Genomic DNA, 13,279 nt, shown 5'->3' with positions numbered 1-13,279 from the left:
AAATTTCAAGTTAAATACAGCAATTTAGCCAGTGTATACAGCTAGATATAAAGCAGATCTCATGAAGCTATTATGATTTTGTGCTAAGTATAACGTTTAAGTAACAATTACATTAGGACATGTCATTTTATGAGATACAAAACATCTTACTATTAATTTTGCTCAGTCTGTGGGACTAAAATACTTTACATGACTCTATTTTCGATAAGTTATTATAATTGATTATGAATTGTATATTTTAGGAGATTAAATAGCTAAATGCATGCCTTTGTCAGGTAGATTAGAAAGGCAACTTTTACTGACTGTGAACTAAAGCCTTCGTATTGAGTCATATGTCCTATTCATTTTAAACACATTTCCTGAGTAATCTTTTCAAAAATACAAAAAACCTTCCACTTTCACTGAAATTTCCAGTAGGAAACATTTTTTTCACTTTATCACTGTAACGTTAACATGGTTTTTCACTTTGAGTTACAGGTATTAGAGGGGATCATTACTGCTTTCTTTTCTCTGGACAAATTCTCTTTACAACAAATAAAAAGCTCTCCAGTCAATGGTGATTATTTTGCAAAAGGTTTTTTTTTTTTTAATCACTGGAGGCTTCTTTTTAAATAATCAAAAGCCATTTCAAAGAAAGGTATAATGCAGAACACCTCTGGGAAAAGTAACACAGATCCCTATTCAAAAATATGTGGCGAGAGACTCACTCTTATAACCTAGATTCTATAAAAATCTCATGGGCATCAAATGTCAAATAGAATGCTGCGAGCTCCAGGAATAGGAAATGAGGCCTTCCACTAAAACCAAGGGTAGAGTTTCAATGTCACAGCAACCCAAGGATAAAATGCATTGGGCCATTAATGTATAGTTTAGCTAAATATATTAAGTTTTAACAGATGAACAAAGAAATGAAAAATTGTCTTGTCTGTTAGTTTCCATACATTAGAGGCTAAAATATTCAGGTTGGTCTTGAAGGAAACTGGCTTTAATATTTATATTTAGGAAGAAAACATTATATATATATATATATATATATATTTATTTATTTAAAGTAGATTTATAGTTGTGAGCACGTGAAACACAAGAATTGATTTTTGTATTATTACTTATTCTTGTATTATCTATTTCCCATACCAACAACTGTAAACCTACTACTGCCCACCCCTGTATTTTGTTAAAATCATTCGAAAGTGTTTTGATAAATGATATACGCTCTAAAAATATTTAGGATAACAGTGGTGATGATGAGGTGATGAGGATGAATAAAGGAGGAAATAAGTCATGCATTCAGTTAGCCTTTAGTGGGTATTATGGGCATTTTTCTCCTGCCAGGATCTATAAGGTACAAAAGATGCCACCCCACCAAGTGAAGGGATAGTAACAAACCGCTCTCAGCCAGCATGTGACGCCCAGTTAGACGACACAGAAATCTTTGAGTTTAAAGGTTGGAGGCAATTAGGCAAGGCACAGCAGTTCAGGTGCCTTAAAAACTGTCCCGAGGGAGGCTAGTGAGCAAAGAGAAGGCCACGGAGAAAGAGACCTGCAGGCTCATTAACGCTGAGTGTGCGTGTGTCCAAATTTCTCAGAATCATCGTTCACAATGAAAACAACGTCACATTCATGTAATTACACGCAGTGTTAGAGTTCATTCAGAAATCTCATCAGCAATGGGAGATGTATAGAAGAAAATATAGTCAATTGCCTTTGCCATTAAATCGACATTGCCTGGCGCAAGTAGCACTCTTTTTTTTCTCCAGCACCCAGACCCTATGTTAATTTAATGGATCCGGTCGCTACCATTCAGAACAGCAGAAAGAGGCGAGAATCTTTTCTAATTTTGTGTATATTTTATTTTATCTTTTATTTGAAAAAAAACACATGAACTTCTAAAATTAACTCAAAGCATAACTTTCTGTAACATAGGACATGACCATTGGAGGTAATGGCACTGAGTTAAAATCCCAGCTGGGCCATTGAGAAGCTGTGTAACACTGGGTAAGTTACTCAATTCTCGAGGTCCCAGCATTCTCATTTATAACATGATGGTTTTGGGGAGAGTAGAAATGGTAGCACATGTATACTATTTAGTTCTCATTATTGAGCATGTAGCTTTCATTATTAAATATTGTACAGTAAAAATTTTAACCTGGAAAAATTAGAAAGCTGTTTACTTTCCTACCTTGACCCTGACTCCATCAAGCCCTGATACACCTACAATTCCAAGGACACATTTAGTTCCCTCAATCAGCTTCCATACTGTTCTTGCTTATGTTTTATCTGGCATAAGGAAAATGGCTAAATTTGGAAAGAATTTTTCAGTTCAAAAGTAAAAAGTGAATTAGAATTATAAGAACAGGTGTAAAAAAAAGTCTAAAATCATTGTTCTTAGGAAAGAAATAAGGTGAATATAAATAACCCAAAGATGCATGGAATTGTTATCCCACATTAAGACTAATAGAAATAATGTAGCTTTTTCTACAGAAATACTCTTGTAATCCTCAATATAGACAACAAAAGATGATTCATCAAGCACTGGAAGGCAGGCATAGGTTCTTTTTCTGATGCAACAGGTGACATTAAGTATAAAATGGGAAACAGTGTTTAAAATCCATACACAATCCTTTTTACTTTGACACAGCAACATCACAGGAATATTGCAAATAGATCAGTGCTTGACCCATGTTCAAAAGGACAAAGGACTTTGTAAAACTGAACATCAAAGTCATGCATCAAAAGAAGACAGTGCCACACAGCAAACATGAACACAGCAAATAAAAATAAAAATAAAAAGCAAGTCACACACATTGGCATGCTAGCACAGCAGATAGCAAACCCTTTTCTCGCTGAGTTGATCTTTCTCAGAGAAATAGATGAAGAATAGTCACTGGCCTCCAAATCCTATAATCATCCAATAATATAATGATATTGACACAATTACAGAAAGCAAAAAACTGTGCATTTTAAAAGAATTTCTTCCCATCCTTTTCTCCCCCCATCTCCCAGGTTACTGGAATGCATACAAATAACACAAAATAAAGAGGTCTCAGAGAAAAATTAAACTAACATGACATTTCTAATTTGTGTGCTAAGAGAAATTATAAAAAATAAATCTTCCATATAAGAACTTGAATAATTTAACTAGTTTCTTGCTTAAAATATCTTTAAAAAAATCACATATGAACATCAATTTTAGGACTTAAAACACAACTTTTAAAAAAGTATTTATTTTTTTATATTTTTATTGTTGACAGTATTATAGATGTCTCCCATTCCCTCCTTTACCTCCCAAAACACAACTTTTTAAGACTGAAAATAAATCATACATTCTTGGGTCTTAATTTAAATAATAAAAATGAGCCACATAAAAATATTCATCATTATTTTAGAAATGGTAGTTCAAGTACTTAACCTTTGAAAAATTATTACACTTACTGTTAGGAATAATAATTATTAATACAGTTTAAGAACTTTTACATCTCTTCCAAACTGAAAACAGAAAATGCTTTTATAACTAGAGCCTTCTAAATGTTTTTTCCCTTTACTCTACATTAAAGTTCATTTCTTTCAAAATAATTATTGGGGAAGTATTTTATTTTTAGACCAATAGACTACATACTTTTAAATTTAAAATAAAAAACATTTCAAGTTGTTCTTTTTTAGCTTAAAGCACATCCTAAATATTTTTAAGGAATCCAATGGAACCAATTTATTAATAAATCAGACACATGAAAAATAAAATCTCCAGTCACTTTTATGTCACCATGGTTTGAACAATTGGGGTTGTCAATGAGCATATTATGTAAAATCTCAAGACTAAAGTATGCTCCACAGAACACACAAAGATTTATGTCATCTGTTCCCATAGCAGTATAAAATTCTATAATCACTTGAAATCTCAGTGATACAAAACATACCTTATAACACACTGATGTATAAATTTTATGTCCATAAACACTTCTCTATGCAAATTGGTTCACATTGTATCTTAACAAAAAAATTGTTTATGTTTCAGATTATATGCCATATCGTTTTACTGCCTAGTTAATAGATAATTGAAGAATAAAATGATATCATTTATAACCCAACTATTGTTTATCTTTCTTTCAAATTCTAAATATATTTTCTTGTTATTTACTAGATATACATGTGTGACTTCATGTTTCAGAGTATGTCATGAGTTACCCATATACTTAAAGTCTCAAAAATATTATCTTTTGTTGGTATCTCTGGATGACTGTAATTTGTTTAAGCTATCACTATATGTCATAGATTTAATTCATTTTCATATTTTTTTACTATTACAAAAATGTTTCAGTGGACATTCTGATGCCTTTCTCCACTTATTTCCATTGGATAAACTTTTAGAAGTAGAACAACCTGATAAGAGGACATGAACACTTCTCAGGTCTCTGATGGGTAATGTCAAATTGCCCTCCAAAGCAGACATATCAATTTCCAATTTTCTCCAGTACTCTATAGAATATCCTGTTTTCCTATATTTACAGCATTAAACATACAATTTTCCTAATCTGTGCTAATTTTCATAGTTTTAATCGCATTTACTTCATTGCTAATGTGTCAAACATTTCATACCTTTATTGGATTTTTATAAATCTTTTATGAATAGGCTTTTTAAGACCTGTGTCCATCTTTCTATTGGCTTGTTTTGGAAATACTTCAGTACAGTCATGAACTTATGATCTAAGAAGTGACATTTCACAGAGGAAAAATTACCGAGAATGTCATAGAAAATAAATTGCAGATTATACTCTGTATGTGATTGTATCATGTGGCACAGAAATGTATCTGCCAAGAATCCAAAAGACAAGAAGCATGAGAGCAGCACATGGAATAAGTTGCTGTCCATACTCCCCTGTCCACCCCTGGCATACCTTCCCCACCCACTGAGATTTCTTGTCATTAGCTGTTGTGGAAATAGAACAGATTGAGTGAGCTGTGAATCAAGATCCTCTCACAAAATAATTGTACAAAAAGCACTGCAACAGAGGGTAGCATATCAGTTGCCATGAAGATAAGAATGCTTTATGCAGGCAAAGGCCTTTGAACAGCTGAAGACAGAAGCCTCTTGATACACACTCAATACAGTGATCTACTTTATCATTCATTCAAACAGATTTTCCCCTTCATCAGGGCATCTTTTCATTTTATTTGCTATTCAAAACACTGTGACACAAAGGATGCTCTTCATCTTGTGTGCTACTGAAATGAAATCTTGAGGTAGAAAAAAGGAAAAAAATCCTTGCCCTAAATTCCCTTTCAAAAGTGAAGTGTGAAAAGACATCAAGCAGAGTACACAGTGTTATTGTTGCAGGAAAGTCAATTCTGCAAGTACAGAGTCCAAGGCCATCAGCAGAGGCCCGATCACTTCCTCACCTACAGTGATAATAAAAATCCAAGGAGAAAGGGTTCCACTTGGGGAAATGGAATTTCTCATTGCCCTTCCTCTTGATTATCTTTCACATCTATGGGCACAGCTGTTTCCTTTCTCTGAGTAATCCGAAAGTCAATGCTGTATTATTGGCTCCCTTCTTTTAGCTCCCCGGGCCTATTATATATCACCTCATGTCCTATTCTGAGCGGCAGAAAGTTCACATTTATCTTTCAAACTAGAATGCCTATTTGCTTTAATTTGCTACTTACACAATTAAAAATTATTTTTAAATTTTATAGCTTGAAAACTTGGTCTTATTAAATTTCCATGGATATATTAATGCATTTTAATTGCAAGGTAACTTAGTTTTAAGTTAAAATATAGAAGGTAATAAAAATCAAAGATATTTTAGCAAAATACTTGGCAGTTATTATATTTAAATTCTCATGGACTTTCTTCTTATACGGTTTTTTGTTGTTGTTTTTTTCCAAACAGGGTGAAGAACTAGACCATCTCAAAATTCTTCTTTACTTGATTGTATATGCTGCAGAATACTTATTTATATACTACAACCATTATTACATATGTTTCTTTAGACTTGACTATTTCAAGATAAAATATATTAGTCATTATCTGAATGGGGTTTTAAAAAGCCATCAAGGTAAATAATATGCATTCAATTCTCATTAGGTACTTGGCACCAGTGATATATGTACTACAGAGAAAATTTATTACTAGATTGACTCTTCTTCAATTCCAACTAAAGTTTTATTAGTTTAACTAACAAAAAAGTTTTATTAGTTTAACTAATTCGTGGACAATGAAAAAAATGAGACAAGATCACATTTACATTCATAGTTACTAATCCACTTGGCCTATAGTTGCCACTGAAAAAGGCTTCTTTAATGGAAATCTGTACAATAAATTAATAATAAAGCAGTTTCCCTCTGTCAGTTGTTGGTAATGTAGGGGCACTCCAGAATTTTAAATCATGATGTTATCTGTCCACACTTGATTATATAGCTGTATAAAGGGTTGGGCAAAAGTAGGTTTACAGTTGTGAGTACATGAAACTGAGTTTATTCTTGCATTACTGTTTATTCATTACTGCATTATTTTCCATACAAACCACTGTAGACTTACTTTTGCCCCACACTAGATCTTTCAAGAATATTTTTTCACAAATAATTCTTCCACACTCCTTTCTTGGAATCCTCCACTCACAGAGTTTCCCTATTAACCTAAAAGTTAAAATCTATCTGTAAAATTAATATTGGACTGAAGAAGAGGTATATACGTACACACACATCTCCCACCAAATTTGTTTTACTTTCAGGTGAGAAAATGGTAAGAACAGTCAAAGCCCATTCATATAATGAACATTCAAGGAGCACACGTAGTATGCTATTGTGCAATTACTCTGTTTTTTCTTTCAAGTATAAAATGTTCTCCTAGTCTAAATTAATGTGTTTTTCTTCTCTGCTGAGATAATTCTCAGAAATTTGATGATAATCTTTTCTATATCACATCAATTCCTCTTAGTACAAATACAAATTTCCTTGAGGACAAAAAATGAAGATTGTAGCTGTTGCCATCAATTTCCTAGGTTCAACAGGAGAATATTGCTTTGTGAGCCCTGGGGGCTAGGATAGTCTGACTGTTTGGAAGGCAATTTGTAGACTTGTTCTCTCTGAAGGATGCTCAGCTTACTTTGATGTTAATATTTGGTATTATGTGATTTTTGTGAATTGATTTTTTAAAGCTTCAGGCAAAAGAACGAAAGCTTTTTCCCCTCTACATGTCTCCTTTCTTCATTCAGTTCTATTTCATGAGTAATGCTGAAACACCAAAAACTGTATGTTTTGTCCAGAGGAAATGCAAAAGCTCATTCTATGGCCTGGAAGTGGATTTGGCAAAATTCAATCATAAAACAAAACAAGACCAAAAAACCCCACAATAATCTGGGTAGGTCTGGGCACTAAGATATCGGTCTTTTATTTCACCATCTTTAATCCAATCTCCTACTTGCTTGGCTGATTTTTAACTCACCAAATTAAATAAATAAATGAACAAACTCCAGTTTCACAAAGAGAACTTACGGGAAATGATGTTTTCGTACCTTTAGAGAAGCAAAAAGACAATGGTGCTCCCATGGCTAGAACATACATAGCTACTTCCTTTCTAGTGCAGGTTAGAACCTGGTGGGAAAATTGAACCCTGCCTTTTTCAAATATCCCCCAATTTTGCATTGTATTTACTTGATCTTATTTTGACAGTAATTGTGCTATTTATGTTCCTATCCTTTATGCCCAAGAGAATAAATAGTAAGAGGACATGCATTTTACTACCTTCAAAAGCTCATTTACACCAAACTATGAATTTTTTAAAGTTCATCTGTGAAATGACATCTCACAAAAAAGTTAGTTTTGGTAGTTATACGGACAAATACAATACTTTTAATCAGTTAAAGTTCTGAAGAAAATACATACCCAAACCTTCCGATTCAAATAGACATGTTTCATCTACCCCTAAATCTCGGCACCAGGATAAGAAATTTGCTGTATTGTCTCTGGCGAAAAAGGAGCCTGAGGGTGCACTGGCTTTGCATGGAATCTTCTTCATGGGCAGATTCTGAAAAACAAAGAAATCTCACTCTGAAGGAATTCTGGAAAAGTCATCACAGTGACACATTAAATATACATTTATGTTTTCAACAAAATGCTTTGGGATGACCTCATGTCAATAAATAGGTTAGTAAAGAACTAGAGAAAGGAAGTGAAATGTATATGGAACTTTAGCTGGCATTAAGAGACTATAAAAATCTGTGCCTGTACACAGGCTTTTTAGTAACTAATGGTAAATATACATAAGTCCCTACCCTGGCTCAAATGACCTCTTTCCTTTCTTATATTATTTTTGGCCTTCTCTTCTATCAGTATGTCTCACAAAGTATTTATAAATGTATTTCTCATTTGTGAAAGAAGAATGAAATACAAATATAGTATATGAATATATATAACACATACCTGCATTCTTAGGTACATAGGTACACACATTAGAAAAATTACACAAGAACTATACAGTTAAAAAGAGAGCAGTGGAATTATTTAACACACAAGCCTTCATCACCCTCATCATAAAAATTAATATGAAAAATCTTTTTTAACAATAACACTCGAACATCTTTCTTCTAGACTGTTTCCTTTTAAACTATAGGGTATTGTTATATCATTCTGGTTGGATTTCTGATACCTGATCTTGAAACATATTATTAACATTCCACACCATTTTTTTTCCTGGATAAAAAAAAAAAATGCTTAAAATAAGGGAGGTGTGAACCTCTACAAACTTTTCTATTAACAGTTTCTCATAATTTTAAACAGGAAATCTCTCTTGGTACCATACCAAGTGTTATAAAGAGTTGTGTAGGGTTTTTTCTTAAATAGACTATAACCAGTTTCCATGGCATAGCATGAAGTCATACAGTGAGACTCTAAGGAAAAGATAGAACTATGAATTTGTATGATCTGGGCTATATAGAGCTTTAGCTCAAAGAGAAAAAAGATCAAGGGAGAAGCACTTTGTGATTTATATTCATAGACAGGATGTTTCCTCTATGCACTGTCAACCAGCAAATATAACCAAAATGTGCTTGATTGTTGAGTCCATACACAAGGATGGATTTCAAAAATATAACAATGGCCCATGGGTGGACTGGTGAAGTCCTGCTAACATCAAACTACTACTAGACTTCTTCATGAGCAAGGATTTTTATGGCTAGACTAGAACACTCAGTTACTATATCAGTTAAAGGCTGTGTCACTACATCTCTTCGTTGATGACTGAATTTGACTTAGGGTAGACATAATTAAAATTTTTGCATGAATATATACATATATATAGATTAGGTACTATAGATATGTATATAAATGAAAAATGAGATTACTATGTAGCAATACCCCTTTAACCACTTTGGTTAAGTAATAGTTTTCAGAGAAATACTTTCCTATATGAATAGTAAAAACAAATAGATATAGACAGCATAATATATTCTTTATAAGATATTCACAAACACCAATTGGTCAGTACTTATTAAAATTAAAATACATATATTCTTAAATCTAACAATTCACTTTTATGAATATAGCCTACAGATATAATAGCATTACTACTTAAAGATATATGTATTGCCGAAACCGGTTTGGCTCAGTGGATAGAGCGTCGGCCTGCGGACTGAAAGGTCCCAGTTTCGATTCCAGTCAAGGGCATGTACCTGGGTTGCGGGCACATCCCCAGTAGGAGATGTGCATGAGGCAGCTGATCGATGTTTCTCTCTCATCGATGTTTCTAACTCTCTATCTCTCTCCCTTCCTCTCTGTAAAAAATCAATAAAATATATTAAAAAGAAAAAAAAAAAGATATATGTATGTATGTATGTTACAACAGTGACTGAACCAAAAAATAACTTGAAATAAGAATATGTCAAGAGAGGGCTGGTGGAATAAAATATAATATAAAAATGCAATTGAACTCTATGTATCATTAAAAATACCAAGATAAACATACATGTATTGAACCATAAGATGTTCATTACATACTCTTAAGCAAAAACAACAATTTGCAAAAACATACACACACACACACACACACACACACACACATATATATACACATATATATATATAATTTCATCATTATTATTATTATATACACTGGCATATGTATGTGCATATATATATGTGTATATATGTATATCTATGATGCAAATGGACATATAAAAAGTTAAGTTGCATATAAATATGTTGTATTATAAGTGCGAATACTGTATTTCCTTATATAATGTTAACTTAGGAAAAACTCAAGGAGGACATGCATCTAAACAATAGAAATTATATTTGAGGAAAGTGATTGATGCATAGAGGATCACTTACTTCTTATTTACATAATTTCAAAATACGTTATAGGATTTTGAGTAATTTTTTCAATATTTTCAGATTAAGTAGTCAAAATAAGTAACTTATGTCAGCCAAAACATTTTTAAAAATTGTATTTGCCCTAGCTAGTTTGGCTCAGTGGATAGAACAGCGACCGCAGACTGAAGGGTCCTGGATTTGATTCCAGTCAAAGGCACATGCCTATGTTGTGGGCTCATTCCCCACTGGGGGGGGGGCGTGCAGGGGCAGCCGATCAATGATTCTCTCCCATCATTGGTGTTTCTATCTCACTCTCCCTCTTTTTTCCTCTCTGAAATCAATAGAAACATATTAAAATTGTATTTGCTGAAACAAAATTTCCAAGAGGTGACTATAAACTTTTCATAAGGTAAATACTGGTAAGGCGAAGATCATCTTTTAAGAACATAAATAAATCCAAACACTGAGCCACTTTAAAATCTACCATCTCTTTCCCTTGGGTGGGGAAAAAATAACTTGTGAAACCATTTCAAAGGGATAAATGAATTTGAATACAGGACCTATAACCCAGGAACTATAAAATATTTGACATAGCTAAAGGCATGCTAAAGAACATGAGGAGCATGATTTGTATGGCATAAAGGCATACAATATCCATAGTGCATGAAGGAAGCTAGAGATTGATTTGATACTTAATCCACCAAGGAACACATTTTGAGAGAATACCCACCAGCAACAAGCCCCCAAATTGTTCAGCCTACTCTTTAAGAACGTACAAGGACAAGCACTGAGCATATAAATAAAAATAGCATTTTTTTTCCCTACCTATAAGCCTGTGATGCTTGCAAAGTCATCTACATATCATATACCAGAACCTAAGCATTTGTTTAAAATTCATTCATATTGAAAGACATGAAAGTTATTTTAGGACAGATAAAATTAAAGTTAGCTACTGATACTTCATAACTTGGGAATTTTCAGTGTAAAGAAATTCATCCGTAATACTGATTTAACAACCTGGCCTTTATGTGATTTATGGAGTATTTGTTTCTGTTATGGAGCTGTTAAAGTCATTGCTTCCATGTCCGCTGAAGACTAGAAACTATAAACAGTGTGAAAGGAAGCTTCCAATCTTCACCCAGATGAAATTTTTTATTGCTATATATTATTTAAAGTCATCTTCATTAGTCCAAATAACTAGTGAACCCTTATATACAGTACAGTACCATCACACACACTAGGAGAAAGGATCTTTACTCATTGGCTGAGAGCAGTAGTACATAGCTTGTAAGATCCAAAATTCTTCCTGACTGCATGTCAACCAAAAAGCAAAGGGTCAAGGGTCTTCCCAGGGTTGACGTGCCATTTATAATTAAGAGTCTAAGGGAGGAAGTCTAATTTCATTTGAATTAAATATCAAATGATTCAATAATACCAGCACTCAATACTTTTGTGACAAAAATATTTTGACACATTTTACACAAAAATTGTTATAAAGTTCTGAAAAACTTAGCAATTATATATTTTCCATCTCTATGATTTTTTAATTTGTTAATTTTTCTAGGTTCTCATGAAAATTCTGGGAAAAAGCCAGCTCTGCTTGAATCTCTTCTTTAATATCAGTAAATAAAAGAAAAACAGAAATATTGAATAAAATCAACTTTCCTCTTTCCAAGGAAATCTTAAAGAATAGGTTTAGAATAGAGAATGGCCCTGAGTAGTTAAGGAAGTACTAGAGGCCCAGTGCACAAAAATGTGTGCACTCGGGGGGGGGGAGGGGGGCCCTCAGCTCAGCCTGTGCCCTCTCGCAGTCTGGGACCCCCTCAGGGGATGTCCACTTGCCAGCGGGGAGCAGGCCTAAACTGCAGTCAGACATCCTTAGCGCTGCTGAGGTGGGAGAGGCTCCCGACACCACTGCTGTGCTGGCAGCTGGCAGCCTGGCTTGTGGCTGAGCAGAGCTCCCCCTGTGGGAGTGCACTGACCACCAGGGGGCAGCTCCTGCATTGAGCGTCTGCCCCCTGGTGGTCAGTGTATGTCATAGTGACCAGTCATTCCCAGTTGTTCTGCTATTAGGGTCAATTTGCATATTACCCTTTTATTATATAGGATAGAGGCCTGGTGCACGGGTGAGGGCCGGATGGTTTGTCCTGAAGGGTGTCCTGCATCAGGGTGGGGATCCCGCTGGGGTGCCTGGCCAACCTGGGTGAGGGGCTGATAACCGTTTTCAGGCTGGCCACACCCCCCGGCGACCCAAGCTCCCAGCCTCTCCTTTTTTTATTTTTTATTTTTCAGGGCCTCCTTGAGCGGAGGCCAGGGCAGGCTGGAAGCAGGTATGTGAGATTTATTTATCTTCTATAATTGAAACTTTGTAGCCTTGAGTGGAGCCCAGGGCCGGCCAGGGCAGGCAGGAAGCTTGGCTTCCTCCATTGCCCAAGCCTCCTGCTCGCTCCAGCTCCATGGCCGCCACCATCTTAGTTGGGTTAATTGGCATTATTTGCTCCTGATTGGCTGGTGGGAGTGGCTTGTGGGTGTAGCAGAGCGGCGGAGTAATGGTTAATTTGCATGTTTCTCTTTTATTAGTGTAGATATACTTGAATAGCTGAAAATAGATCACAGATAGGGAGAAATTCTTCAGATCTACAGAAGCTCTACACATAGCTCATTTGATATATCTTCCCTTTACCACTCAACTCTCCAAAGAACTCCTTTAAATTATATAATGTCCTTAATTATTTACTCATATTACTTTTTCCAGGCAATGCTGTTATATATTACTAGAGACCTAGTGCATGCATTTGTGCACCAGTGGGGTCCCTCAGCCTGGCCTGTGCCCTCTCACAATCCGGGACCCCTTGAGGGATGTCGGAGAGCCAGTTTCAGCCCAATCCCAGCAGGCCAGGCCGAGGGACCCCACCAGTGCACGGATCCGTGCACCGGGCCTCTAGTATGCATATAAGATCTTTGCTAATCTCTT

The 13,279-nt window shown here is 34.9% G+C and overlaps 1 protein-coding gene across 2 annotated transcripts in view; it reads right to left on the bottom strand.

Moving 5' to 3' along the window:
- The window catches only part of GAS2 (growth arrest specific 2), a 119,978-nt gene that overhangs the window by 63,349 nt on the left and 43,350 nt on the right, over positions 1–13,279 (bottom strand). For both annotated transcript variants that reach the window (XM_036325670.1, XM_036325671.1), the window contains one exon: positions 7,882–8,023. In XM_036325670.1, the coding sequence (XP_036181563.1) occupies positions 7,882–8,023 (142 nt within the window). The remainder of the gene's footprint in view (positions 1–7,881; positions 8,024–13,279) is intronic.

Source organism: Myotis myotis, unplaced genomic scaffold (assembly GCF_014108235.1).
Source record: "Myotis myotis isolate mMyoMyo1 unplaced genomic scaffold, mMyoMyo1.p scaffold_m19_p_10, whole genome shotgun sequence".
Taxonomy (NCBI): Eukaryota; Metazoa; Chordata; class Mammalia; order Chiroptera; family Vespertilionidae; genus Myotis; species Myotis myotis.
This window is presented reverse-complemented; position numbering and strand designations above follow the sequence as displayed.